Here is a 24,889-nt window from a genome sequence, read left to right as displayed (position 1 = left end):
AATTCATTATCTAAAATAGAAATGTGAACTTAAATATTTAATAGTTTATTACCTATTTTATGTATTTAGGACCTGCAGAAGTTTTGCTCAAAAAATGGGGTTGGAGTTCCTGTTGTGGCGCAGTGGTTAACGAATCCGACTAGGAACCATGAGGTTGCAGGTTCGGTCCCTGCCCTTGCTCAGTGGATTAACGATCCGGCGTTGCTGTGAGCTGTGGTGTAGGTCGCAGACACGGCTCGGATCCCGCGCTGCTGTGGCTCTGGCGTAGGCCAGTGGCTACAGCTCCGATTGGACCCCTAGCCTGGGAACCTCCATATGCCGCGGGAGCGGCCCAAAGAAATAGCAAAAAGACAAAAAAAAAAAAAAAAAAAAAAAAAAATGGTGGGGTTATTTTTTCAACACCTGACCAAAGCCCACCTGCCTTCACAAGTCAGATGAGGGGCAGGGGCAGAGCTGGCCAGAATCCGGGGCCCAGGCTGCCTGCCCACCCTTGGTAGCCTTCAGAACAGAAGCCTCAGCCCAGTGGCTCTCCTGCCTAAAGGGCATGAGGGTAACCCTGCAAGGCGACGAGCTAGCCGGAGCTCTGGCTGGGGGTTTCCAGCGTGCGGACCCCAGGGGCGGATGTGCGGTGTGGAGGTGAGCGGCACATTATCAGGAAGGGCCTGATGGCAAAATGGAGCCCACTCTTCTTGGCGCAGTCACAGCTGGACTCGGAGCCCTCCACGCTGGGCTCTGGTGTGGTTTAGCCGGAGACTGAAATGTCAGCGTCGTCCTGGGGCAGCGGGTTCAACATAAGCACCGAGACCCTGAAGACTCGACCCCTTCCCCTCAGACCACCTGCAGCCCCACCCTCTCTCCCTCGCAAAAGAAGGAAGCCAGGCAAGAGAGCAGAGGCCCAGGGCGGGGGAGTGAAGGGCCAATTTAATGAGAAACTACAAACCGAGACCGGCCACGATTCACAGTGACAGGAGGCCATGCAGTGGCAGTGCGAGACCAGGAGTGGGGCGGCAGCAGGATACAGCGGTCCAGGGGAACAAGTTCATGGACAACCCATTCAGGAAGTAAAGACAGTGTTGACTCAGGCCCAGGGCAGGGCTGGTGTCCCTCAGGGCACTTCTGCCACTTGAGGCTGCTCCTTTCTCATCCCAGCCTGTCCCCAGTCCAGCACTGCAGCTGCTCTCACTGCAGTGCCTGCTGCTGGGGCAAACACCCTGGCAGGAGTCAGCCAGGGGCGAAGGGCCCAGCGTTACTGGGGAGAGGACCGTGGAGAGGGCACTGCAAATCTTGAGTGTGCACGAAAGGAGGCCCTCCTGTCTGTCATCTATGGTTCCAGCTGGGACACACCAGCTACCAGGCAGAAGTGGTGCCCACACGCAGCAAGGACATGGTGCAGACAGATGGGCTAGATTCCAGGGTGACCCTCACGGCCCTGGGGTTTGCAGTGATGTGGCTGGAAGGGGAGCTGGGCAGGGCCAGAGGAGAGTCCCTTCTCAGCGAGCTAGGGCCCAGTCCCTTAACCCATGGCCTGGAGGGGAGTCGACGTCACTACCTTACCCCAGGTGGCTCCTGGGCACTGCTCAGCGTTCCTGAGAATTCTGAGCGACAGAGTCTTTGCTTCTGATGGTCACACCTGCCTCTAGCGCTCCAGAAACACACAAAGGCCTGATGCCGCTGTCCTGCTTGGGTCCTCCCCCCACTCAGCCCGGCAGGTCAGAAATGACCCCACTGCAGGCCCCAGGTCTGCGGAACCAGCCATTGCTCTGGCTGCTCTGGCCCCGGGGAGACTCGGGACCAAACCTGTACCTGGTACAGAAATGAAGGAAGAAACCCCGGCAAAGAGACCGTGTGAAGAGACCACTCCCTGCTTATCTTCGGATCATAAACACCAAGCAAACCAGCAACACACAAGCTCAGCGCCATCCCCCTGCCGCTTGCTGACCCTTGGCCTTAAATCTGACAGAGTTTCTGTCAGGAGAGTCAGATGCTCAGGGAAGGGCGAGGCGAAGGGGACAAGACTTCCAAGGGACGGATGGTGGAACGGCCTCCACCCCCAGGTGGGAGCGGGGAAGCGAGCCACTCAGCGCGGGGAGCAAAGCACAAGGGGCCAGACTGACAGCGGGGAGTCCAGTCACAGCTCCGTTAGCATAGGCGCTTGTACGTGTAGATGTAGGCTTTGCAGCTGGGGCACGTGTGCGTCACATCCTTGAAGTCGTTGATGAGGCAGGGGATCAAGCAACAGCCCAGATCACACCTGCATCAGAGACGGGAGAGAGGGAGGCCTGAAGAGAAGGCACCGCGGGCCCGGCCTCCTCCAGCCCCACCAGTGCCTGCACCACCTACCCCATGAAGCAGCAGAAGAAGCCCAGCACGAAGTTCATCAGGCCGATCTCATAGGAGATCTTGGTGGTGATGGCCTGCTGGCAGTGGGGACACACCGTCTGCACGGGTGCACCCTCGAAGATCTCTCCCTGCAGCACTGTCACCGTGGTGGCAGCACCTGAAGGGACTAGGACCGTGGCCGTGTGGCCCCCAGGGCCAGGGTAAGGCCCCGGCGGGTAGGGCCCTGGCGGGTAGTAACCCATGGGCGGGTGGGGGCCTGGAGGAGGGTAGAAACCTGGAATGACACAGAAGAGGGAACAGAGACAGGTCACTGGCTTGCCACCTGCCCCAGGTGAGGCGAGCACAAAGCCTCAGGGCCCCCAGCACCCACAGACATAGGGCGAGGCCTCGTGAACCAAGACAGAGATGCTGCTTGGTCCAGCCAGGTGCGGCAGAGGCTGGGAACAAGGCCCAGTCTCTCCTGGTCTTAGCTTGACGCGTTGGCTCCCTTGCCTCTGACACGCAGTGGACTGGGCTGTGTTCCAGGATGGTGACCACAGGAGGGAGAGCCATGCCATTCGCTGCCTCTCTGCCCCCCACTAGTGCAGTCTTGCTCTGGAGTGCCAGGGACCAGCCCGCCCGATCAGGGCCCTTCTCTGAAGAGCTGCTGGGTGAGCAGGACCCCAGGCCTCCTCCGCAGTCTCAGGCCCACAGCACCTGCACAGCAGTACCTCGTTCCAGGGCACCTTCCCATGTCCACTGTCCAGACCCACAACTGGCCCTGTCTTTACACACAGACGGCGAAGGCTGGTCAGCACCTGGATGACGCGGTGGGTGGACTCCTTTCCAGCTTACCTGGAGGCATGTAGGTGCCCTCCGCATTCACATGTGGGGGGATGAAGCCGGGCTGGGGCACTGGGTAACCTGGTGGCTCATAGGGTGGGGGGCCAATGTCTGCAGGGGGCATCGACATGCCTGGTGGGGGCTGCATCACTGCTGGGGACGTGCGGCCTGGACAGAGAGGGACAGGGAAAGGAAGCTCAGGGCTCCAGGCCTCTAGCAGGGCCGAGGGCTAGGGACAGCTGAACCCTACCTGGCGTGGGTGGAGCACCACTTTTCTCCTCCAGAAGCGGGGCTGTGGGGCCTCCGGGGTAAGGGGGGGGCGGCTCATTCGACATCCTCACTGCTTCTCCTGGACCTGGAGGAAGAACCCAGAGGCCATCTCCCCTCCCAGCCCTGCTCTCCCCGCCAGTCAGGCAAGTGGTGTGTCCTCAGGTGTCCCTGCCCTTGGGGCTCAGGCCACCTTTCACTCCTCTCCGAGTAAATCTGCATGCTGGTGAGGGGCTGGGGCGGACTCCTCCTCTAGGAGAGCCAACTGGGCTCCCTCTAGGCCCCAGAGATGCCCCACCCCTGCCAGTTACTCAGCCCAGAGCCACCCTCCTCCCACCTCTGTGGTCATCTGCACTTCCTGTGTGAGCTTGGGGGCCCTGTGAAGCGGACAGAACCCAGCAGCACAGGAACCTAGTCTAGGGCTCCCCCAAGGCAGTCTGGCTCCCTGCAGACTTAGCGAGTAGGAGCCCCTGCACCAGGACACCATGGCCGGCTGGTGGGAGAGGGTCTGGGACTTTACCTCAATTCCTGGGTACTCAGAGGAGACAGGCAGGTGAGGCTGGGTAGACACACAGGGCCCTGGGAGCTGTTTCAGAGGAGAAGAGGCAGCACTCAGCGCTGGGGCTGGGCTGGGCCTGGGTACCTGGCCCCATGCAGGCACCCTCCCCTGTGCAGGCACCATTATGTCTGGTCCTCCATCCCCTCCCATTCCAGCCCCGCCTCCCCTTCCCACAGCCGCTCTCCCCAGGGCCATGGCTGATCCTCTGTCCTCTCCTCACCAGGCCAGGCCCAGAGCACCCTCACACACACCCACATGCCCTGGGGGATGGAATCAGAAGCAAGGGCTGCTCCCCACGGCAGCAGCTCTTTGTTTATGTTGGGAGTGAATGGGGTGAGAAGGAAGGGGATAGTGTCAAGTTGCAGGGGAGCCCTGCCCCTACATTCTGTCTCCTTTAGTAAGGCACTTCCTTCAGCTCTATTCAGCAGTATAAAATGCTAAAAATTAGTAGCTTTTCTTTTTAGGGCTGCATCTGCAGCATATGGAAGTTCCCAGGCTAGGGGTCCAATCAGAGCTGCAGCTGCCAGCCTACACCACAGCCACAGCAACGTCAGATCTGAATTGCATCTGTGACCTATGCTGCAGCTTGTGGCAACGTTGTATCCTTAACCCACTTAGCAAGGCCAGGAACTGAACCCGTATCCTCATGGATACTAGTCAGGTTCTTAACCTGCTGAGCCTCAATGGGAACTCCTAAAAATTAGCAGCATTTTTCAGTAAGACTTTTTTTTTTAAAACTGAAATAATATGGACTAGGAAAAAAAAAAAAGCTAAACAGTACAAAATTATATACAGCGAAAGCATGTTTTTAGCGCAGCTCTTGCTAGGGCCCACCAGTGTTAAGTTCAGCACTCTAAGGGGATGGAAGGCCCCGTGTAATCCTGCCAAGGGAGAGGGAGCATGGGTCAGTAAGTTTAAATATTAAATTTTACAAATCAGTGGCAGGTCCAGAGGGACTGAGTCCAAGCAACAAAAGAGAAAAAAGATAATCAATTTCATCAAAATAAAAAATTTGTGCTTCTAAGGACACCATCAAGAAAGTGGGAAGATGACCTAGAGAATGGAGGAGAAATTTTTACAAATCATGTATCTTATAAGAGACCTGTACCTTTTAGAATATTAGGAAGGACTTTTTTTTTTTGTCTTTTTGCCTTTTTCTAGGGCCGCACCCACAGCATATGGAGGTTCCCAGGCTAGGGGTCTAATCAGAGCTACAGCTGCCAGCCTACACGACAGCCACAGCAACGTGGGCTCCAAGCCATGTCTGTGATCTACACCACAGCTCATGGCAATGCCGGATCCTTAGCCCACTGAACAAGGCTAGGGATCGAACCCGCAACCTCCTGGTTCCTAGTCGGATTCGTTAACCACTGCACCATGATAGGAACTCCTGGAGTCCCTTTGGCAATGATAAAAATGCTGTCAAACTGACTGTTATGACAGTTGCACTGCTCCGTGAACATACTCAAAGCCACCGGGGAAATGGTATGGTGTGTGGATTACTATATGTCAGTAAAACTTACTAACCTGAAAGAGAACAAAGTTGCCCAAGCTCATCCCCCTAACGCAGCCACTCTGCGTGTCCCTGCCAGTCTGTAAGCACATCTATGTTTTTAAATAGTTGTTGATGTGACAGTTTTAAATCCTTTTAACTTTGTGTCACATGTATTTCCTCCATCTTGCAAGACTCTCTGGCCATCAAGTTTAATAATTTTAGACACTGGCTCACCACTGCTTACCTGGCCAACCTCTATGTAAGCCCTTAGAACGCTCCCTGCGCCTTTCCTAAATATCTGCCACACCTGTGGCCAATGGGCTGTCCCTGTCTGAATTATTTCCTTGGGCTAAATTTACCAGAAGTGAGGTTACTAGGTCCAAGGGTATGGACCTTTTATGCCTTTTGTGAAGGATGATGCCCATTTATAGTATAAAATTTGAAAACTGCTGTTATCACTGATGTAGAGTGTAAGAAGATGTGTGGTTACATTTATTTCTTTGATCCCTAGGAGGGAAAACATCTTTCCAAGTTTATAAATTATATGCCAGGCTCTTGCGAGTTGCTGCTTAGAATTATTCTTTGAAGATGTGGATGGAGGCCAAGAAAAGAAGGGCCTGGCTGGGGTTCCGCAGCTCATCAGAAGCAGAGCCGAGCCAAGGACCTTGGCGTGACTCTTCTACCCCCAAGTGCAGGTGCCTTCCCACAGCCCAGGGTCAAGAAGAGCACACAGCAAAGCCTCTAGAGGACATCACAGAAGGTCCTTGTCCAGGTGGCACTAGCTGCGCATGCTGAGCCTGAGGCCTTTGCCCAGGCCGCTGCTGGTCAGCCACAGCCATCCGACTGGGAGAAAAAGGCTTGACTCAAGTCTGTGGAAAACTCTGTGACATGCTGCGTCTGTTAGAACACAGGCCAGCACCTGCCATCAAATCTCATCACACCACCAGGCATGCCTCTGGGGTGGCTCACCAGGGAACTGGAGGCCCTGGGATGTGCTGAGTGAGCAGGCTGGGAGGAAAAGCTGCACTGCACTGCATTCGCGAGGTACTTGAGCACTGTCGGGTTCTGGGATCGAGGAACCAGCCTGGGTCCTCTGGGTCTCTCTTTGGGGAGCATGGGTACAGACACATACCACTGAGGATGCAGGTGTGGCCTGTCTTTTCATCAGAATCACTGGATCTAGGAGTTCCCACTGAGGTGCAGCAGATTAAGGATCCAGCATTGTCTCTGAAGCAGCCTGGGTTCGATCCCCAGCAATGGCGCAGTGGGTTAACGGTTCTGGTGTTGCTGCAGGTGCAGCCTGGATTTAGTCCCTGGCCTGGGGACTTCCATATGCCGTGGGTGCGGCCCAAAACAAAGTTGGCAGATCTAATCTGCAGTCTCCTAGAAGGCAAGAATTCAGCATCTGGAATCCCACCATCATAATGATGGTATGAGCCCTGCACACAGGGCGGAGCCTTCGCTGGTGTCCACCCTACCCTGAACAGGCCGCCCACAGGCCGCCCGGACTCCCAGGAGGTGCACAGGGAGGCTTCCCTTCCAGACCCTGACTACACACAGCCCTGTGCCCCGTCCCCTCCACACAGCCCTGCAGCTGCCTGCCTGAACGGGGGCAGAGACAGGGGGAGGCCCTTCTATCATCAAAGAGAGGTGTCTTGAGAAATGGCTCTCACAGATCTCAAGATCTTAAACCCCAGTTCCCTCAGTGCTTCCCGTTATGAAACCAAGTGTGTGTTCCCACACTGTGTTGTCTAAGATGTAATAAAGACCTCAAGTCCAAGAGCAAAAGAGTTTTCCAGTAAGAAATGTATACCACTCAAGATAAGCTACAAGTGCAAACGCGGAACCTGAGCTCATAGCCCAGGCAACTGCATTGCCGGGCAGGTGCTGGAGCATCCGTACAAGAGGCTGGGGCAGGGGCTGAAAGACCCTTAGGTGTGCAGTTCCCAAAAGAGAGAGGCCTGGGGTCCCAGGAGCTCAATGAAGCCAGCCCTTCAATGAGGCCTCAGCTCTTGTAGCTGCAGACTGTGAAGAAACTGCTGTCTGAAAGCCCAGTGTAAGCCGAACAGGAGCTCCTGGGGGGCCCGAGGATGTGCCACGGCACACCCCTTTGTTTTCTCTGCATTTCATGGATCATAATGATCATAAAATACCAGCTCTCTGAGGACAGAGCTGAGCGCTCGGCAGCTGGCCAGCCTGTGAGGCGCTGACCCCAGCAGCACGCAGGCGTGAGGGTGGGAGACACAGCCAGGCGAGAGCCTGCCCACTGTGAGGGTGGAAATGACCTTGAGACACGTACTGTTGGGTTCCAGCAAAACTGTCTCACTGCTCCCCTGCCAACTCCGGCCCCACCAACCCTAGGCCCTGTCCGTGTCCAACACAGCACTCCAAGCAGCCTGAGGAACGTGGCAGCTCCGAGGAAAGGACCAGTCTTCCACTGTAGGCTCAGGACAGCAAGAAACCAAGAACACCCCGTTCACAGAGGGACAAGGATGTGCCCCATGTTAGTGGCCAGTTAATGGGTAAACAGGGCGAGCGGGGAAAAGTGTGGCGATCTGGAGTCAGCCCTGGCCTTGAGTCCTGAGCCGCTCCTCCTGTGGAGCCGGGACTGGAACCCCCACCTCCCAGCCAGGCTGCATGCAGAGCAGTAACGATGGCAACGCAAGCCTGGCACCTGGAAGGCTCACTGTGTGGGGGACAGGCCACTTTAGTCAAAACTCTCGTCCAAGGGATGAAAATGCTCTTGAACCAGTGGTGACAGCTGTACAACCCTGTGAACCACTGAACTGTGTGTTCAAGGGTGGATTGCAGGGCATGTGAATCCTATCACAAAAAGACAGAGCTGGGTACCTCCCAGGTGGCACAGCAGGTTAAGGATCCAGCATTGTTACTGCTGTGCCACGGATTCAGTCACTGGCCTGGGTAGGTATTTTTGCAGGCTGCAGGCACAGCCAAAACAAAAAACAAAAAAACCCAAGAAACAAACAAAAAACCCAAAGCCCACCCAGGTCTAGATATTCCTGTCTGTGTGTGCACAGATATAAATAAAAGGGATGGAGAAGGAACACCCCGGACCCAGATCATCCCTCCAAGACTTAAGCTTGGCGGCCACCGTCCAGAAAGAAAGGCTCTTCCTTCCTTAGGTTCTGTTTTTGTTGTTGATTTTTTTTAAATAAGGTATTTGTGCATTATTTGCATAACTAAAAATAAAATTTTGAAAATATCATTTTAGAACAGGTCAGTGACGGGCAGCTTCGATTCCCAGTGGCAGAGGGAGGAGGGACGGGGTCTCTGTCTCCTGAGTGCTGATTTCAGCTGCTTTCCTCCAGGTCGCTCAGTCCCTCAGAGGAGGTAAAAGCACCAGACCACCAGGCCCTGGGAATTCCGCGCGTTCCACTCTGCTCCCAGCTACTCCTCCTCCTCCTTTACTGCTCAGCGTGCAGCTGCTGATCCAGGGCCAGAGTCCTGCCAACTCACAGCTGCCAGGGGGTGCCCCGGGGCGGGGGGGGGCTCCTGTGGGAGCTGGGAGGGCCTCGCTCCTCCCGGGCTCCAGCCACTGCTTCGTTCTGTGGTCTAAGCTGCCCTGCCCCACTGCGGGGTGCCAACCCTGCCCCAGACAGGACCTGCCTTGGAAAGACACCAGCACCGCCTCCTGGAGGATGGCCAGGAGCGCAAGGGTACAGTGTGCGGGTTCCTGGAGGGCGAGACAGACGAAGAAGAAGGCACCCAGAGGGAGGCTTTGGGACGGTTCCCCAGGCTCTGCTAGAGCAGCGGTTCTCAAACTTTGGGGCTCAGGATTCTTTTACACTCGATGACTGAGGACTCCAAAAAGATTTTGGTTTTGTGGGTTATATCTATCAATATTCACCTTACTAGAAATCAAAAATGAGGAATTTTTAAAAGCATTCACTAATTCATGTAAAAATTAACTCATTACATGATACCATAAATGAAAATTTTAAAACTACTTTCTAAAACAAACTTAATGAGAAGACTGGCATTATTTTACATTTTTGCAAACCCTTTAAAAGTCTGGCTTAAGAGAAGACAGCTCATGTCTGCTCCACCACCCAAGCTACGAGGCTGTCTCGGTTGAAGCGAGAAGAAAACCTGGTGTCCCACAGTGAATAGGTGGGAAAGGGAGAGGCATCTGAATGGTCTTTTCGGCGAACTGCGGATATTCTTTGGTACTGCACCCAAACATGACAGGTGGCAAAAGCTTCCGAAAGGTTACAATATGGAATCTGAATCTTCAGCAACAATTTTCCATTACATCAAAAACCATTGGGCTACTCTGTATTTGGAATGGATCTTTTACACATGACCAGTTTTTTTGGTGGTTTTTTTTTTTGTTGTTTGTTTTTTTTTTTTTTTTGCTTTTTAGGGCAGCACCTGCAGCACATGGAGGTTCCCAGACTAGGGGTTGAATTGGGGCTGCAGCCGCAGGCCTACGCTAACAGCCACAGCAACACCAGATCCAAACCTTGTCTGTGACCTACACCACAGCTCACGGCAACACCCGATCCTTAACCCACTGAGCGAGGCCAGGGATCAAACCGGCAACCTCGTGGTTCCTAGTCGGATCTGTTAACTGCTGCGCCACGATGGGAACTCCTACACCTGACCAGTTTTGTACAAGCACCATTCAGGAAACGCTGGTCCACAATTATGAGCCCAGATGGTGCAGGTCTAGCAGCGTTAACACACCTCATCATACGCTACACACTGTGCTCCCATGCATGGTATCACCACCATTCCCATCAGAAAAATCTTTAACTGGCCTGCCTGCTGTGGCACAGTGGGTTAAGAATCCTACCATGGCCAAGGTCGCAGCTGTGGCTTGAATTCAGTCCCTGGCCCAGGAACTTTCACATGTTGCAGGTGTGGCCATAAACAAACAAACAAACAAACAAACAAACCCTTAAACTATGAAGCTCACAGTGGCAGATACAAGTTTTATAAACTTCTAACATTTTCATTTGAAAGCTCAAATTTTACCATCGGCAACAAACAGAATAACACACTTATCATTAGCAACATATACAAAAAACCAAAAGGTCAGTTGTTTCCCTTGAATTAGCAGGCTCACTTTATTCATTTTCAAGAAAATGTCTCCCAAATCCCCAAGTCTCAAGAACCAAAGTTCGTGTGTCAGTCGTTATTTTAAGAAATACGATTTCCCTGGTGGCACGGTGCGTTAAGGATCTGGTGGTGTCACTGCGGTGGCGTGGGTCACTGCTGTGGCATGGGTTCGATCCCTGACCAGGGAGCTTGTGCATGCTGTGAGTGTGGGGAAAGAAAAAGGAAGATGGAGCTCCACAAAAAAGCTAGTTCAGCTCACACACACGCTTTTTCCCTTGAGGCATCTGTCATACTTGGTACATGTCCTCTCTTTTTATCACATAAAACATTAAAAAGATGTGTACTCGAGAGTCCAGATGAGTTCATTTTCACTGCCTTTTCTTAAGTGAAACTGGCGTGGACACAACCACAACAGCGACTGGCACAGCTGGGTGCGGAGCCTTGAGCAGAGCTAATCCTACTGCAGCTGTACCACCAACGCAAACGCTGCCACCATGAAAACAGTCAATATGACGATAACATCTTGGTGCTGTTATAAACACAGCTCTGACCTTCAGCCGCTGGAAGGTCCCAGGGAGCCGCCAGGAGACCGCACATCACCTTTCAAGAGCTACTGGGCTAGAGGAACGCCCAAGCCGTGAGAGGGTACCTGCGGGCAGAGAAGGGCCAGGAGCATGGACTGCCCCGTGAGTCTCTGAGCTGGCTGTTGTCACACTAGGCCCCCTTCCCAGGGACATGCCTGCTGCACCGTTCGGGGCTTTAAAGGAAGCATCAGGCGAGCGCAGAGCCAGCTTCGCCGCTCTCCAGCTCTGTGTCCTACGGGGCCTGACTCCTCTTCTGTAAACAGGGTAGTCACACCTGCCTCTCAGGGCTGGGCCTGTTTTACAGTAGAGAGGATGCAAACTGCCCGGAGCAGTAGCCTGAGGCCCAGCCCACAGAACACTGGATAAACCGCCCCTGCTATTGTGCTCATGTATTATGAACAGCTTCCAACAGGAAGGAAAGCAAAACAGGAAGGAAACCACTTCTGCTCCCACATGAGGGGGTCCTGGCTTGCACTCCCCAGGGACTCCGGCCTGAGCGGCGCAGCCCATCAGTTCACTGCGGGCCAGCCAAGTTGAAGCCAATGGCTCTGTGGGGCCGCTGAGACGACTTCTAGAAAGGAAGGGGTACCAGCAGCCCTCCTAAAGGGCCACCTCTCCTTCCAGGCACTGCCCCAGAGCTCCATGGACTGCGACGCCCTGTGAAGGGCACTCTGCCCAGACCCTGGGTGCAGCAGCTGCAGAGCCTGGTTTCCTGGGGCCTGGCTGGGCTGGCCTGGCCTGCCCAGAGGAGCTCACCATCCCCTGCCCCCCATCTCAGCAGCCATGGCACCAGGATGCCAACTGGCCTCAGAGGGGCTCCTCTGTCCCCTAGGAAGCAGGTTCTAGGCATCTGGCCAGGAGAAGGGCTTGGGGGTTTGCTGGGGGAACCGAAAGGCAGCTGTGTGCCTTGCCCAGAGCCTCCCATCTGCTGAGCCAAGGAGGTGCCCCTACTCTGAGAGGGGTGGAGACTCAGGGTGAAAGCCAAGCACCCTGCTGGGTCCCCTGGGGCCAATCAGAGGATGGGGTTGGGGGGAAGGCCTGGCCCCCACACCATCCACACCCTGCCCACCCACCGTGGAGGCTTCATGAGAAGTGAGACACAGCCTGTGGACAAGCCATGGAAGGACCAGGCAGCATGAAGTGTCCTCACAACTGGGGGCCTGTGCACCAGGGATGACCATTGACTCCCCGGGCAATGCCACGTACCGTCCTTGTCCTCTTCTCCCAATCCCCAGGGACAGGAAGTCTGTGTGGGAGTTCCTGTCGTGGCTCAGCAGAAACAAAACTAATATCCATGAGGACGCAGGTTTGATCCCTGGCCTCACTCAGTGGGTTAAGGATCCAGCGTTGCTGTGAGTTGTGGTATATAGGTCACGGGTACGGCTCGGATCTGGCATCACCATGGCTGTGGTGTAGGCTGGCAGGTACAGCTCTGATTAGACCCCTTGCCTGGGAACCTCCATGTGGCGCGGGTGTGGCCCTAAAAAGACAAAAAAAAAAAAAAAAAAAAAAAAAAAAGGAGTCTGTGTGGTGGCCCCTTACCAGTGGCCCTTGGAGGGACCATGCTTCCTCTGGGAACAACCAGTGTCCTTGCTGACCGTCGAGGAGCATCTACTTTGTGCTGGGCACGGGCTGCCAGGTGGCAGGGCATGAGAAGCTCGGTCCCTGCCTTCCAGAAGCTGACCACCGAGTTCAGGAGACAGGCATCAAACACAAACCTAATTACACAGTGAGACCAGTGGTGTCTGAGAAAGTACACTGTGAAAATACAGGAAGATGAGACCCGCTCTGGGTCTGGCAGCATCTCTCTAAGCAAGTCAGGGGGCAGGAGGTGGGGGTCAACGAAACCAGCAGGCAAAGGAGAAAATGGGGCAGCAGCGGGATGGTGAGTCACAAGGCCTCAGGAGGGAGACCGCCTGCTGTGGGTGGCTGGTCAGCAGTCTGGGGCCATGCAAGCCTCCAGGCTGCCACAGGGGGACAGGGTGCAGCACTGCTCTGAACCACGCAGACCTCAGATCCCCAGGGGGGACTGGGGCCAGTAGGCAGGACGAGGACCCCCAGAGCAGCACCCCAGCCCTTCCCCTCCGAGCAGGGCACCCCCCCCCATGAAGCATCCCCCCCCCAGCCTTCCTTTCTGGACCAGCGGTCAAGTTTGGAGAGGCCCCGATGGACAGTATGACCCTGCGTAAGCGCCAGACCTCCGTTTCCCCACGTAGAACTGATTCAAGGCAGCGGAGTCTTTGCCAAACTGTTCTCAGGGCCTCTTACAGGCGCGTTACCACATGACTAAGTTCTGGCCAGTGAGTCCTAAGCAGAGTGATGCACCTTCTTGCTGAAAGGTGTAAAAGGAAGCCGCCTCTGCAGGGAGACGGACCCTGTGTCCTCCCTCAGGGCCTCCTGCCTGCTGCAGGGAGTATGGATGCGACAGCCCCAGCTGCCATGCTTGACCACAAGGTGACCTTGGGGACGGAAGGCCTGCTTAAAGACAACAGAAGGTGCCCGGGCCCTGGATGGCCATGGAGATTCTATTCTAGCATTGAACTGACAACCTCTGTATTTTCTTTTTTTTTTTTTTGGCCGTGCCCATGACCACTTCAGTTACCTGCGCTGCTACAGTGATAATGCTGGATTCTCAACCTGCCGTACCTCCTGCATCTCGTGGTGAGAGAGAAACTAGTTTTAGTGTGTTACTTTGGGTTTCCCTAGTAAATGCAGCCAGACCTAATCTCGGTAGCAAAGAGAAACAGAAGAGCTAGTTTTCTAGCAATTCTCAAGTGCACTGTAGCCAGAATCTCCCTGTGACTGCTCAATCTCCAGTTACTTATTAACAAGGAAGTTAATAAAGAAGTACTATTACAAATAAATGGTGCTTCTTGGGCCTGAAGATATGTAAACAAGTGGCCGGTAGCTGAAAAGCTCCTTTACCACTTCCCACTCCTGGGCTTCCTCCGGCTCACACAGCCTCCGCCTCCGCCACCTCCCCAAGGCCGAGGCCGCAGCTCACTGAGCAGCCCCCCTTGGTGCCAAATGTAGCACTCGCGGGACGGGAACCCGGAGCTCAGCCCCTTTTCCACTGGCCCTACTGATGGGAGGCAGGACCAGAGCCTCTCCCTCCCTCACACAGCGTCACTGGTGGCTTCGAACTACTTCCTTTTTATACGCAAATGCAGGTGAATTCTACACACTCCAAAACAAGCCCGACGCAGAGAGGACCAGAAAGCAGATCTGGTTTCCCATCTGTCTGCTCTCCTCCCCTCAGCCCTGCACGCTCCTCCCGGGTGAGTATCACGGCTCAATGGAGCCAATACGTCAGCCTCAGCCAATGGCCCCAAATGCTGCGGCCACAGTCCTCCATGGGAGGCCTGAGCTCCATTGTCACAGGTCAAGCTGGACAGGCAGAAACCTCACCTGCCGGTGCCCAGGCCCCAGGTCCCACCCAGCCGGCCACCTAACGTTTCAGCCTCAGGTTTCTCATCTGTGAAAGGGCAGCTGCCGCCCTGACACTGAGTCGTGACGGGGCCTAAGTGAGGTCATGGATAGAGCATGCAGCTCAGAGCCTGTCACAGTGTTCACTAAACACGCACAAGTGTTTGCACAAATACAACTACTTGCATTCATAGCTACGCAAGCAGAGCATGGGAAAGGAGGCACACAATAAAGCAGCAGAGAAAAGGCTGATTGCTCTTAATCGGACATGAAATCAAAAGGCAGACAGGGAGTTCCCATCATGGCTCAGTGGTAACGAACCTGACTAGCATCCATGAGGACGTGGGTTCGATCCTTGGCCTCACCCAATGGATTAAGGATCAGGCGTTGCCGTGGAGCTGGGGTGTGGGTTGCAGACGTGGCTGGCATCTGGCGTGGCTGTGCCTGTGGCGTAGGCGGGCAGCTGCAGCTCTGATTCGACCCCCAGCCTGGGAAACTCCATATGCCATGGATGAGGCCCTAAATAAAAGACAAAAAATAAAAATAAAAAAGGCAGACAGGACTGACACAATGGTTCTAAGCGAAAAAGCAGTAAGACTTCTAGGACCTGGGATGATGGCGACAATACTTTACATCACACGGAATTCCTGCCAAGCAAACACCTGGACTCCCTGTGAACAGTGTCGGCAGCAAGTGGGTCACAGCGGAGTGGCCTCACACAACTCCTCTGGAGGCCCATCTCACTACCCGGGTCATCTTTTTAACACATTAATTCCATTTGGAGGCATGTGTCCTAGAAATAAACGAACACATTAGCAACAATTCACATGTAAAAATGTTTCTATATATCAATGGCTTTTTTTTTTTTTTTTTGGCTGAGCCTGTGGCATGCAGAAGTTCCCGAGCCAGGGATCAAACTGGCACCACAGCAGCGACCTGAGCCATAGCAGTGATAACACCAGGTCCTTAACCCGCTGGGCCACACAGGGACTCCTGCATATATCAATGTCTTGATGCTCAACCCAAGGCACTAGTTACCCCCATGGTTAACCTATACAAGGTAACTATATTCATGCCTCCACAAATGACATAGACCTGCTTTTACTGACAGGGAAAGATGGACTTAACACAGCACCGAGTGAAGAAGGCATGCAGCTGCCCCGCATACATGTAACTCCTGGCCGGGAGATGTGTCTATTTACACAGTGCTTACACGACAAATGTTAAGAATGGTGTTTTTTCTGGAGAGTGAGATTTCAGATGATTTGGTTACATATAAACACACACACACACATAAAGTTTTTATTTCTGTGCAGCTTCTAGTTTTGCTACGGTGGGCAGCTCCTTCCTCAAATGCTCACTCTGTGTTAAACTTAGGTGTATTCTTCCTTGGTGCAGAAAAGGTGCCTCTGATGTAATCTCAGGAAAGAAGCGCTTCAAGGAGCAAACTCAAGGACTGGGCTTTCCTCTCACTTCAGTTTTGTAGGAATCTGGTAACACAGATCAGTGCTCTGGGACAAGCCACCTCTCAGAGCTCCAGTGAAACTGAGGGTCTAGCCTGTGACGCTGGAACATAAAGGCCATCCAAGTTAGTTCCAGCCTCAGAGACCCTGCCTGGAGAGCCAGAAGGGGACGAAATCCCAAAAGACACAGGACAACGCTGGGACTGATGGTGTCTCAGAGGCCACGAGCCGGCGCTCAGAGCACAGACCCCATCCTGCCCTCGAGCCACCTCCCAGGCAGGCGGAACAGGGCGCAGGGCCTTGGCTCCTGCTACTCTACAGCTGGCACAGAAGAGGGAAGTAGACAGGAGGGGGATGAGGAGCAAAGGGCAGAAAACAGATGCAGCTGTAACCACGAGTGAATAAACAAGTTGTCTGCACCTGACGGACAGGCAGGGCTTGGAAACCAAGAGGCTGACTAATTTTAGAAATGCGACAAGGCTAAAGAACCATCACGTAGGCAAAGTGGAGCCCGGAGAAGAAAAGCTCCTTGTCACGGTCTTCGGTGAGCTGACACACAACGGACAGTCTGTGGACTGACTCTATTGCAATCAGTCACCTGAGATCAAGACATACCATCCTAATGCAGGAAAAAGTGCTGGGCCCTTAAGTGTAGCCAAGCCACGTGGCCACTACAAGGTCCCCATCCAGCTGTAGGAGTCTTACTGGAGACAAATCCTGCTGGCCTCGCTGGTCCAGAGGGGGAGCTCAGCCTACAGCCAGGCCCTACCCAAGTCCCCCCATTCTGTTGGGGGCGGGGGGCAGGGACCTCCACGCTTCCAAGGGCATGGCTTGGCCTTTCTGCCTTCACGTGCTCCGAGTTCCCGGACGTACCCCTCGTTCCCGAGAACCGTGTGGTAGTGTCTGCATCAGTCAAGCTCCTCCAAGTACAGGCAGCTCTCGATTCTTGTACACTAAGCGCCATGGGATGAAGAACACCAGCTGCGGGCAGTCCGGCAGGGGACACTCCTAGAGGTCACTGGGGTGGAGTCAGGGATGAGAAGAAAAACCCAAACCAGCAGACATGTGGCAGACTAGTGATTATTCCTGGTGGGAGCCCTCACAATTGCAATGGTTAGATGTTGCTGTAAACACCCTCTTTGAAGGGCACATGTAAGAAGTTCTATCACAGGACCGATTAAAAAAACAAAAACAAAAACCACGGGATTTCCTGGCCGTGGTACAGCAGAAACGAATCTGACTAGGAACCATGAGGTTGCAGGTTCAATCCCTGACCTTACTCAGTGGGTTAAGGATCTGGTGTTGCCATGAGCTGTGGTGTAGATCACAGACGCGGCTTGGATCTGGTGTTGCTGTGGCTGTGGTGTAGGCCAGCAGCTACAGCTCCGATTCGACCCCTAGCCCAGGAACCTCCATGTGCCACAGGTGCACCCCTAAAAAGCAACCCCCCCAAAAAAAAACACAGAACAGTCCAGGGATACACACTCCAGTGGAAGAGTCCCTGGAGCAAGGGGTGCTCAGATGACCGGCACCCGAGAGTCTTGAGGGGCTGGGGTCCATGACGAGGACACGACATCCACAAAGGTGAAAGGAAGAGCGGGAAAAGTGCTCTGGGAAACGTGGGGAGCAATCTAATCGGCTTCTGAAATTACATTCAATGACACAGAACTCGAAAGTTTAACTCAATTCTTATCACTCCAAATGGACATCTGATCCGAAGAGTGAACTCATGCCACTTGGGACAGTTTGGGATCTTCTCTTGGAGGAGATAGGAGGGACGGGGACACAGCAAAGAGACAAAGTGGGATTAAACAGATGACTGTAAGTGAAGGAAGCAGTGAGGGAGATCCTTGTAGGGTAACGATCTCTCCAGAAAGCAGGCTTGCTCAGCAACAAAACTGCGCAACAGAAGCATGAGACAGGCCCCCAAACAATGAAACAACAGCGAGACCCACGTCCTGCCCAGTGAGGTCGCTAAGTTAATGATTCCTAGGACAGGCTTCTCTGCACACACTAAAAACAAAACCACAGGGACGCTACCATCATGCCGAACCCTGAGATGATTTACCACTTTCAATGTACATTACCGCCTTTTTGCTCATTTACACTGCACCGGGACAGTCAGTCTGACCAGGTGGGGCCAGGGAAATGCCTCTGTTGGACATGGAGGAAGAGCTGATGATAGAAGCCCGACGTCTACTCAAGAATAAGGAAGAATGGAGTTCCCATCGTGGTTCAGCAGTTAACGAACCCAACTAGCACCCATGAGGACACGGGTTCAATCCCTGGTCTCGCTCAGTGGGTTAAGGATCCGGCATTGCTGTGAGCTGTGGTGCAGGTCGCAGACACAGCCTGGATCTGGCGTTGTGGCTGTGGTGTAGGCCAGCAGATGCAGCTCTGATTAGACCCCTAGCCTGGGAACCTCCACATGCCGCGGGTGCGGCGCCAAAAAACATCAAAAACGAATTGAGGAAGAAGGGGGTCTTCTCCCCTCCCCACCCTTCCTTTGATTGTGAAACTGGAGCCCACTAAGTTCTCGGCACGGCCCTCCCTGGCCCACCCACTTGTGTTTCTCACAAGCATCCTACACTAATAACCTCTCCCCTCACCTGTCGTTCTGCCTCTCACTGAGTTCCCTCTGCGCTGAGACAGAAGATCCTACACTTTACTCAGTCCCAAGGGGCGTTCTGCCGGTTTCAGGAGCTCACGTCGCATCTGGGCTTGCCTTTCTTTTGGCCCATGTGTGTTTCTCTATGACTCGCACATCTGGAGGCCACTGTTTAGGGCGGAGGTGTCTTGGGGGATCACAGAGTCCAAGGGCTCAGCTGACACAGGCATTTGGTCTCCAGACATTACTAAGCACCCACAAAGGCGGTGCCCCCACCCTCATCCCCGCCAGCCCTCCTTCACTGCACCCAGCTCGGCCCTGTCTCTTAGCTCACACATCTTCCAAAATTTTGCCTGAGCAGGATCTCAAACACTCAATCCAGGGCCTCGCACAGTGGAAGTCCACTGTATGAGTTTACACGGATTTCAGTGCACCCACAAGCACAAGGGAGAGGCCAGTGAGCTGGCCAGCCCCTGCCTCTCCCCCTGAGGGCAGGGCTGGGGGGGCGTACCTGCTGAAGCCCTCACAGGGCACCAGGACCACGAGCTGGCTGGGGAACTCAACTCCCCTGACGACCAAGCCCAGGCAGATCATGGAGCCCAGGCAGACCACAGTCCCGAAGCCTCGGGGCTTCACCAGCCATGAGTGTGAAGGGACGGCTAAGGGGCAGACACCTGGCAGGCCTTCTGCCTCAGGCACTTTCCTAGGCCCTGAAGATGGGAAGCAGCTATGCTCCCGGCGGCATGATTTAGGGGAGAGGGGCAGGGGCAGCAGGTGGGCAGGTGCATCGCCTGCCAGTGAGGAAGGGGAGCAGAGAGGGAGGGATGCTCTGAGAAGCCAACACTCAGGCAGACAGGACGGAGTGAGGAGAGAGCCTGTCCAAGGCCATGGAAAGGTCCCACCAGGGGGAGGTGGCAGGTGGCGAGGGAAGAGGGGCCAGGGCCAGTTTGTTGGCCAGTCTGCTGAGCACAGAAAGGGGTCACAGTGCGGGCTCGGGGCAAAGCAGATGCACAGCCAGAGCCTGACATGCAGACAGACACTGAGGCCTGAGCCTTGGGCCCGAGCGGACAAGTCACGGGAGCAACAGAGCTTCTAGTGCTAGGATTAGCCGATTTAATTCAGCAGAGCCATCTCTACCCAAGTTTGTATACTTATTCTTTCTTTCCAGTGACCACCTATTTGAAAAGACTGAAGATTCTCGAGTCTAATCCAGCCAACATTTCAGGGGCCCCTTTAGGACGTCACTCAGCACCCTGGTCCTGCCTTCGGGGAGCTGTAGATCCAGCTGGGAGGCCAGCTCACACTAGAAAGACTTACAAGACACTCAGCAGAACCCACAAGAGAATCCGGGCGGCAGGTGCTCCAGGTGAGAGAAGGGGCGGTCTGTGGGTGGGGGCAGTGGGGAGGCTTTGGGGAGCAGTGGGCCCTAGGCAGGCCCTGAGAGAAGGCAAGCAGGGGTTCTAGGACTGGAGCAACAGTCACTGAGAGCAAGGGGTCAAGGGCTCCCAAGCCAGAGCGGCAGCCCCAGGAGGGCAGGGATGGCATTGGGGCTCATCTTTCCACAGCACCAGGCAGCATCGAGTATCACTGGACCAGGTGGACAATATACAGCCCGGCTGATAACCGGGGTGGGGGCTCTGTGTCCCCCGCCTGCAGGCCTGCTGCAGTCCCAGTCCCCAAGAGAGGTGCTGCAGACTTGTCTCTGCCCCTTGAACCCTGCCCTGTCAACAAGCCCTGCTAACGCCATGGTTCAAAAAGCTCTCAGATCCACTATCTCACCTACGGGTCAAGGTTTAGGGGGCAGAGTTTGGACTTGGCCTGTGTTCCAGATCTCTCTACCCTGCTACACTCCAGCCACCCCAGACTATAACTCGCCCTTTGCCAAACAAACCAACCCCCACTCCCACCAGAGACCCTGCCCTCCGCCTCCAAACCTTTCCAGCAAACTCAAGCTTTTCCTGGAGCTCCTGGCAGGGAAATCCTTTGTCCCTCACTGTCATCTCCCCACCAGAGGACACTGAGACTCTACTGTCCCCAAGGCCTGGCTCAGTCCTGGCCCAGGTGTGTTGAATAAGCAGGTCCCTGAGGGAAGGCTTCCTGTGCTGTCCCCAACCCAAAGGCCCACCGCCCACTGCCCTGGGCCTGACCACGCCTCCGCCGAGTGGGGGTGTGCACTGGCTTCCTGTTGAGAGCGCCCCAAACCCAGACAGGCAAAAAACCCTTTCAGGAGTCACGGTCAACTCCATGGATCAGTTTTCACAAGGCGGACAGCGGAGCCCCCATGTCCGCAGCCCCTGCTGTCTCAGGAGGGCTGGGTTCAGGGCCCCGCTTATCTGGCAACTCCGGGCAAGTGACCTGGCGTCCTGGCTGCCTCCTCAGCCAAGAGACACAGAGGTGCTGGGCGATCTGTGCGGAGCCGGCCCGCACGCAAGCAGAGATGCAGGGAGAGCTCGGCCGGGTGGGAACGAAGCACTGCAATGACACTCCACTCCCGCCGGGCCCCCGACGCGCGAGGCTGGTGCTCTTAATGTTATTAGAACCGTGACAACCACTTCACGTCTTCCTGAAGGCAGGAAGGGTTAGAGATCTCCTCAAACCCCACTCAAGAAGACCCCCCCATCTTTCCCTACCTCCTCCCACATTCCCTGGCCTCTGCTTCCTCCCAGAAGGAAAGACACAGACACTGGGACAGATCTCAGCTCAGACTGGATCCACACTACTGCGTTCCCAGCAGGCTCGCCATCCCGACCGGCCTCTGAGGACACCTCCTTGCGCTAAGAATCGACAGTCTGCATCAGCCAGTGGACAGACCCCACAGGAGCTCGCGGCGCCCACAGATCTCATCAAAAAGGTGATGAGCAATGTCTTCTGGAAAAATGTCCCAGTGTTACCCAAGACACATCACACCCGCTTTCGTGGAAAGAATCAGCCTGGCCCTGCACGTCCGCAGCCCACGCTGCACAGCTTCGTCCACCTTTGCTCCGATGTTCGAGGCCCTGGGCTTTTCGGTGCTTCCAGCTCTTCGTCTGGCCGGGGTGCTGCTCTTCTCCTATCGCAGAGGGAGCGAGTGAGGTTCTGGGAGGGCAAATGCCTAGCACAGCTTGGGAGTGACAGAAAGGCTTCCAGTGTGGTCTGCGGCATCTAGGCAGTACGGGTCCCAGGACCCCAGCATTGTCACCAGAGCCTGATGACTTAGAGTAGGAGAGGCCATGGGTCCACAGGCTCAGGGGCCGACCAGACCCGCATCTCCCTGTGTGGGGACCCTCTCAGGGGGACAGGCTCTGCCGGCCACAGGTCCCAGGCCAGGCGTCCCCATCCTCTGCAGCTCTAAGTTGCACTGCAGCCTTGACCGCCTCCAGGGGAGATGCGTCTGGAGGACTCCAGACTGTGCGAGGCCTTCGTGGGATCCTAGAAACTGGCGCGTTTCCATTCCGTGCACTCACTTCCAAGTCCCTTTGTGGGGATACACTAAGTCTCATGCCACCACTACCAGCCCAGCTCTCCTCCCCACTAAGAGCTCCTGCTGCATGCTGCCTTCTCACTGGCACAAGTGCCATCCTCCCTGTCAGGGCAGAGACATTGGTATAAGACGCCACGACTTTAACGACCACGCTCCCCTTTGTGCCATGTGAGTAAAAATACATCCACGCCCTTTGAAGAGTGTTTCTGAAAGAGAAGACAAATTTTCCCAGGACCTGTCTCTTTTCTCTCTCAAGACCACAAACAGGGTTAGGGGCTGGCGTCTGCGGCTACAGAGCAAAGGACCTGGGCCAAAGGACTCAGAGCTTGTGAACTGGGCTACGCAGCCCTGCACCCCAGGAGCTTTAGAAAACACATCGAACCAGCAGGTTCAAACCCGGCGAGCTTAACAGCATAAAGGGCAGAAACGGCACGCAGGCTGATCACTGACGTCGATTCTGCCACGGTGACCTGTGGGGCCACCTGGCCTCTGGGACACATTCCCTTCGCTCCCCCCAAAATAGTTTTGTTCTCTGAGGTATTATTCTATGTCACACAATCCACGTTTCTGCTTTTAAGGTTAAGAGCCTAAGAGCCTGCTGTTTTCAAATCTTTGTAAGAGGACATGTAACTCTCTTTCCTGGTTCCAGAGGCCCAGCCTATGGAAAAATCTCCAAACTTCCAAGCTCCTCAGGGATGGGAGAGAGAAAGACTTTCAAATACCCAAGGCTTCTGTTAGTGGAAAAAAAAAAACAAAAAAACCAAGAATTCTAAGACTCAACTTAGAAGTAAACGCACGTTTAACTGTTTGGGAGGGCGACAGACATATCTGCGACTTACTTTGACACATAAACAGAAACGCAGGATGGACTGCTGGATGGTTAAGATTGCTGATGAAGGAGTTCCCATCATGGCGCAGTGGTTAACGAATCCGACTAGGAACCATGAGGTTTCGGGTTCGGTCCCTGCCCCTGCTCAGTGGGTTAATGATCCGGCATTGCCGTGAGCTGTAGTGTAGGTTGCAGATGCGGCTCGGATCCTGCGTTGCTGTGGCTCTGGCGTAGGCCGGCCGCTACAGCTCCGATTCGACCCCTAGCCTGGGAACCTCCATATGCCATGGAAGCGGTCCAAGAAATAGCAAAAAAAAAAAAAAAAAAAAAAAAGATTGCTGATGAAGTACAGTAACTGTTGGGCATTCTAGGTGGTGGTCTATGGGCATTTGCTCTAATACTTCTTCAACTTTCCCGTATGTTTGAAAGTTTTCATAATTCAGCGTCAAGCAGGGGGCAAGGCCAAGCTGGCATGCCTCTCCCCATCAGCTCTTAGGTGAGCCCTGAGGGAAGAAACAAAGCACCAAGGGGAGAGGTCACACATGCCAGACACTGCCCTGCCAGCAGCCCACAGGATACAGACAGAACAGGTACGCTAGGCCCCAGGCCCTCCAACCTCCTCATTCCAACACAAAGGTTCTCAAGCCCTAATGTGCCTGAGAATTGTCTGGGGAACTTATTAAATAGAGCCTGGGGCACATCCTGTAACCACTACATCTGAACCTCTGGGAGTGGGTGTCCTTTTAACAAAGGCCCCAGTGACTGATGCAGATCTTGGGCCCGCAGTGGAGAAACAGAGGCTTGCTCCTTACCTGACACCTGTTGAGGGGCCTCCTGGGAACATGTAGAGGGAAAACAGAAACACGCATCCCCTTACACAAACCAAATGCCCAACCCCGGCTCGCATGACGCCGAGAGTTCAGCCACACCAAGGTCCTCGAGGGCATGAGGCTGGGCCCAAAGCTAGGCCAGGTCACTGCCTCCATCCCTGACGCCGCCGGCGTGTGAGGCCGAGAGTGCAGAATTTGACAGATGTAGCCAAGCCGGCGCGGGCGGGGGAGGGAGAGCCACGCGGGGCCCCTCGGGCCTGCCAAGGTCACCATGGAGCTTCTCTGTCGCCGGGACCCTCCTCCCAAGGCCCTCTCCTCGAGGAAACAGCCCCCTTGGAAAACCAAAAATGGTGTTTGCCCAATCTTTTGTGCAGAGGATGTGGGAGGTGTGATAAGCAGGACCGCCGGAGGAGCCGGCCAGCAGCCTCTGGGACACCGATCCCGGCGCCCGCCCGGGCCTGGCTAAGCTGTCACCGCAGCCCCGCGTATGGTCAACCCAGCGACAGTACGACGTCAAAACCCTATGGCCGCTATGGATCGCATCGGAGTCCTGGGAGGAGGTGACCTGCCCGCTGCGCCGCCCCCGGATCCCTTTACCTCGAGAGGCCGGGAGCCCCGGACCAAGAGAACGCCGACAGAGACGCGGTACAGGAGCTCGGAGGACGAGACCCTCAGCCTCGCAGGGCTTTGCGCGCACGCCGACCCCCGCCCGCCCAAAGGCCTCTGGGAGATGTAGTCCCTCCCGGAGCCCGAGACTCGTTCTACGGGCCAAGTGGACCACAGGGCCCGGCGTGCACCGCGCGGGCGCCGCGGGCGGGGGCGGGGAGGGCCCCCCCACCCAACGGTCCTACGTCGACCCCCCCTCGCCGCGAGGACCGCGAGCACCCGTCTCTCCCTCCCGTGGGCTCCGCGAGAAGCCGTCTAGAACGGCGGCGGCGACTCACCGTCTTCGTGGCACCGTGGCCGCGGCACCAGCAGCAAGAACGGCCTCCGCAGTTGGCGGTTGCGCGTCTGTCAGATGGAGGCGGGTAGGCTTTGGAGAAGGGCCGAGGCCGGTGTCGTCATGGCGAGGGGCCGGGCGGTGAGGTATGCGAAGGGGCGGAGCCTCGAGGCGGCACGTGAGT

At 55.1% G+C, this 24,889-nt stretch overlaps 2 protein-coding genes across 8 annotated transcripts in view; one reads left to right on the top strand and one right to left on the bottom strand.

Annotated features, from left to right (window-relative positions):
• The window catches only part of HMOX2 (heme oxygenase 2), a 39,120-nt gene extending 28,016 nt beyond the window's left edge, over positions 1-11,104 (top strand). The window contains exon 6 of the mRNA XM_013995673.2: positions 5,995-11,104. Within this exon, the coding sequence (XP_013851127.1) occupies positions 5,995-6,056 (62 nt within the window). The 3' untranslated portion in view covers positions 6,057-11,104. The remainder of the gene's footprint in view (positions 1-5,994) is intronic.
• Positions 882-24,889, bottom strand: CDIP1 (cell death inducing p53 target 1). 7 transcript variants are annotated; one of them, XM_021085649.1, is made up of 8 exons: positions 24,363-24,494; positions 12,692-12,867; positions 11,117-11,214; positions 3,950-4,015; positions 3,413-3,517; positions 3,175-3,330; positions 2,341-2,614; positions 882-2,251 (listed from the first exon to the last, which is right to left on the bottom strand). In XM_021085649.1, exons 5-8 carry the CDS (start codon positions 3,495-3,497, stop codon positions 2,140-2,142), a joined length of 627 nt encoding a protein of 208 aa, XP_020941308.1. In that variant the 5' UTR covers positions 3,498-3,517; positions 3,950-4,015; positions 11,117-11,214; positions 12,692-12,867; positions 24,363-24,494; the 3' UTR covers positions 882-2,139. The 7 variants fall into 7 exon arrangements, with proteins under 7 accessions (XP_020941308.1, XP_005662212.1, NP_001231028.1 ...); XM_021085650.1 differs by lacking the exon at positions 24,363-24,494 and adding an exon at positions 24,710-24,843 and having other exon boundaries at positions 901-2,251; XM_021085653.1 differs by lacking the exons at positions 11,117-11,214; positions 12,692-12,867; positions 24,363-24,494 and adding exons at positions 16,912-17,056; positions 24,710-24,842 and having other exon boundaries at positions 901-2,251.

Source organism: Sus scrofa, chromosome 3, assembly GCF_000003025.6.
Source record: "Sus scrofa isolate TJ Tabasco breed Duroc chromosome 3, Sscrofa11.1, whole genome shotgun sequence".
In the NCBI taxonomy this organism is placed as follows: Eukaryota; Metazoa; Chordata; class Mammalia; order Artiodactyla; family Suidae; genus Sus; species Sus scrofa.
Note: the sequence above shows the minus strand (reverse complement) of the source record. Positions and strands in the feature narration are given on the sequence as shown.